This window comes from Nematolebias whitei, chromosome 6, assembly GCF_014905685.2.
Source record: "Nematolebias whitei isolate Nwh7 chromosome 6, NemWhi1, whole genome shotgun sequence".
Lineage (NCBI taxonomy): Eukaryota > Metazoa > Chordata > Actinopteri > Cyprinodontiformes > Rivulidae > Nematolebias > Nematolebias whitei.
Window position 1 is genome coordinate 35,274,037 of NC_056503.1, and position 3,966 is coordinate 35,278,002.

The 3,966-nt window shown below is 39.1% G+C and overlaps 1 protein-coding gene across 1 annotated transcript; it reads left to right on the forward strand.

The window, feature by feature from the left end:
* Positions 1-319: 319 nt before the first annotated feature.
* Positions 320-3,853, forward strand: mrpl28 (mitochondrial ribosomal protein L28; the record flags this gene model as incomplete). Its single annotated transcript, XM_037678228.1, is given in 5 exon segments — positions 320-634; positions 848-1,000; positions 1,083-1,217; positions 1,338-1,424; positions 2,965-3,853. Coding segments are annotated over 5 exon segments (756 nt in total). The 3' UTR covers positions 3,061-3,853.
* Between the last annotated feature and the right edge of the window lie 113 nt (positions 3,854-3,966).

A 3,966-nucleotide genomic window follows, 5' to 3' on the forward strand; every position in this document is an offset into this window, starting at 1 on the left:
CATATATACACACACATATGTATATATATATATATATACACACATGTATATATGTATATATACACACACACATATATACATATATATATACACGCATATATACACACATATATATATATACACACACACATATATATATATACACATATATATATATATATACACATATATATACACACACACATATATATATATACACACATATATATATATGTTTGTTTACTAATCTTGTCTTAGTCAGATTTTTGTGAATTTCATATCTCCATCACTGTCGTCCGTTAAAAAAATGCTTTTCAATCATTTTTGTTGTCTCTTTCAGATTTGTGTGTCAAAAGTAAAATCGTTCATCATGCCTTTTCATAAATACCCGCCCAAGATTTGGGATGCTCTGAAAATGAAGCAAGGCATCTATGCACGTCTCCCTGCACATTACCTCAAGTCCCTGGACCAGGGAGAGCCTACGCCTGTCCACTGGAGGCCTCTTGGAGTCCAGTATCGAGCCAATCCAAAGACTGGGCTGAAGGAACGGGTGCAGGATGTCCCAATTCCAATTTACTACCCTCCAGAGTCCCAGGATGGTCTGTGGGGTGGAGAGGGCTGGATATCAGGCTACAAATATGGCAAAAATGACAAAGTAAGTCTTTTAGGATATTTTTTTACATCAGTGGTTTTGTCAACTGCTTTTGTATCACAAGAACTGTTTGGCTTCTATTTTACTGATGTTTTTGATCAGTTGAAAGTACCAATTTATATGAAGGCGCTGCACCTCGTCATTATTGAAGCCTAGAGTATAGACTTCACGCTCTGACTATTTACTCAACTTATGCCTGCCTTGTTTGTCGTTCAGATGGCTTCCCGTGTGAAGAAAACCTGGAAACCACAACTGTTTAAGAAAGAACTCTACAGCGAGATCCTCAATCACAAGTTCACCATTTCAGTCACGCCTCGAACTCTGGACCTGATTGATGCAGCCTTTGGCTTCGACTTTTACATCCTAAAAGTAATCAGAAACTGCCCCTATACAACAAACCTGCTTCTCCGTTCAGGCTGTCTGTGTGACTCTAATGTTCAACTTTTTTCAGACTCCAAGTAAAGACCTGAACTCCAAACTGGGGATGGATCTGAAGAGAGCGATGCTGCTGCGCCTGGCTCGCAGAGGCACGGAGCTTTACCCCGATGACCCCGCCAAAAGAGAAATCATCTATAACAGATACAAGGTGGGCCACAAGTCTTTGAGTTTACTAAGGATCATCACAGCTGTACCAGCTTATTAATGATATTTCTCAAGAGAATAAAAGCTCGTTTCTCTTAACACTCTGTTCTTTCTGTGTGAGCAGCAGTTTGAGGTCTCAGAAGACGAGGCAGAATGGCTGGGTCTGACCCTGGAGGAGGCTGTGGAGAAACAGAGGCAGCTGGAAAACAAGGTATGTTCAGACTTTGTGCTACAGCTAGCTTAGATTTGTCATATTCACATCAACACAAGGTCAACAATAAAATAAAATGCTCAGACGAGAAGAACCGTCTTGACTCACCAAAAAAACAACAAGAAATACCAAAGCATGCAACAAAAATACAAAACCAAGGCGTCAAACGTGAAAAATACGTGTACAGCAGCACGATTCTGTTAGCAGTGAGGTTTTTAGCAACATGGTTCTGTTAGCAGCATGATGATAATAATGAACGCAGCAATGGGCGATGACTGCCCTCCAGAACCGGGTCTGGCAGACACAGAACATCCAAGGTTTCCCCGTGGAACCGAACTGTTCCATAGAGTTGGGTCTGTGCAGGAAGATGGAGGATCATGTAGACGGCCGCCTTGACAGGCTTGAGCCTGAAGCTGGGAGGGGGCCGGGAACTGAACCACGATGGCAGGACGACGAGGCAGCGACGCATCAAACTCCAAAAGTGCGTTGTGGTCATACCCGTAGCGTGGGTGTGCAGTGTAGGAGCAAAACAAAAAAAAGTTAAAACAAAAACGGGAGGAACAAAATAAGAGCAAATTAAAGCGGAGCTCCCGTCAGTGCGGCCACACTGCGGCGCACGTGACGTCGCTCGGTACAGTTGTGCCTCTTTCTTTAAGACGTGGCACCTCAGTTTATGAAAGTCTTTAAAAGTTATGTGAACTTCAAAAACGTTTTTGTGTTCATGAAATGATTTTGTTCCAAAAGCGGTTTGAAAAGCCTGTGGTGAGATGATTACTTGGTCTGTAACATCTGGAGAAAACCCGAATCTTCATGCTCTTTTTATTTGAAGTATTTATCAGTTATGCTGATGCTTTCAGAAAGGAGGCAGAAACTTTTGTAAAGGCCTAGAATCGTTTGAAGGAATGCACATCGCCTGAGTTTTACACTAACGCTACCTTATGTTGAGAAATGACCGCTACAACTTTATCATGTCCCGTTGCGTCACATGAACAACCTCGTGCAATATTATGAGATGTCACGCTCCGAGTATGTGCTGTGAATGACTCTCAGTTACCACATCAAATCTTAGCTCAGTATCTGTGTTATAGTCATTTTTATGTGTGCTTAGGTTTGTCATCCTTGCAGCCATCTTGAATTTAACTCCAAAGGTTAATCAGCTGTAGATCTAATGATTATGTTCATGAGGTTTGTTGCCAGTAGACACGCAGTCGCTCACACAGACACGGTTGAAAACATCACTGCTTTTCACAGTGGGCAATAAAAATAATCATAAAAGAAATCAATTAAACTTTCTTCTTTTTTTTTTTTTAAGGTTTCTTTTCTGAAGTTGAGTTTGTTTTATTTTTAACCACGGGATGCTGGTCAAGTTTTATCATTTAATCCTTTTTTAGAAAAGGCCACATTTACAGAAAGTTAAACATTCAGTAAAATAAATACTTTATTGGTAATGTTTTACATGACAGCAGAATCATACATTTTTTCGTTCTGAGGCCTGCAGTTTGTTAAAATGTCTTTTTTTGTTCTGTCTCTTGTGTGTCAGGAGCCCGAGCCTCAGTTTAAGACCTGTGTGGAGAAACTTGTGCAGGAGCTCGAGATGAAGACACTTTTAGAGCCGCATGTGAAGGGCAAGGAGTAACTCCCCTGAAACTGTCTGAACAGGACGGACTGAAGCGTAAAGTGCGTCGCAGAGTCAGGGGGACTGAGTTACGATGCTTCATCGGTGAAGGCAAACTGGGCGAGGAGTTCTGCCATTTCTTTTTTCATTTCAAACCTAGAGTCGAGTCAAAGGGAGTTATTTTTATTTATTTGTCATGATTTATTTTGAGGAACATTTTTAAAATATTGCATAAGAAATTTCAGAAATCAAATGATATAAATAACCCCTGTCCATCGGTTAAATAAAAATAAAACAAAATTTATTTCTATTCATCTTTGTTTTTCTCCTCTTTATGATCAAACCTAAAACGAATCAGTCGTTCGGATTAGTTTAGAAGCTTAAAAACGTTCAGAACCAGTGAAACCATTAGGCAAAACATCTGCCTGCTTTATATTTATGCTTTTTGTTACTTTTTTTACTTCAATTTATTCAACTTTTATTTAGACTGGTAAATCCCATTGAGCCTCGAGTTATTCGATTTATTCTCAATTTATTCAGTAAACACAAACAAATCAGAGACATCAGGGATGTCTGAGAAACAGAACCTTGATGTGTGTATTTCCAAAACTTTGTTAAAACTTGTCTTATTGAAAAAAACAATGATTCTGATGTGAGATTTTACACCAAAATAAACCCAGTTTGGGCCTCAAAACTGTTTTATTTTTGATTAGCTAGTCTAGGATAATGGTCATCCATTAATAAAATATCAATGATGCAACAAACAAGTCATAGATTACATAAGACAACATAAAGTAAATAAATAGTGACGCAGTACATCAGAATTCATGATCTTTCAGTAAAAGTTACTCTGCAGAGCTCAGGAACAACGATTGCAGTAAAGTTGTTGATTTAACTGAACTGTTAATAAAATATAAAGTATTAAAC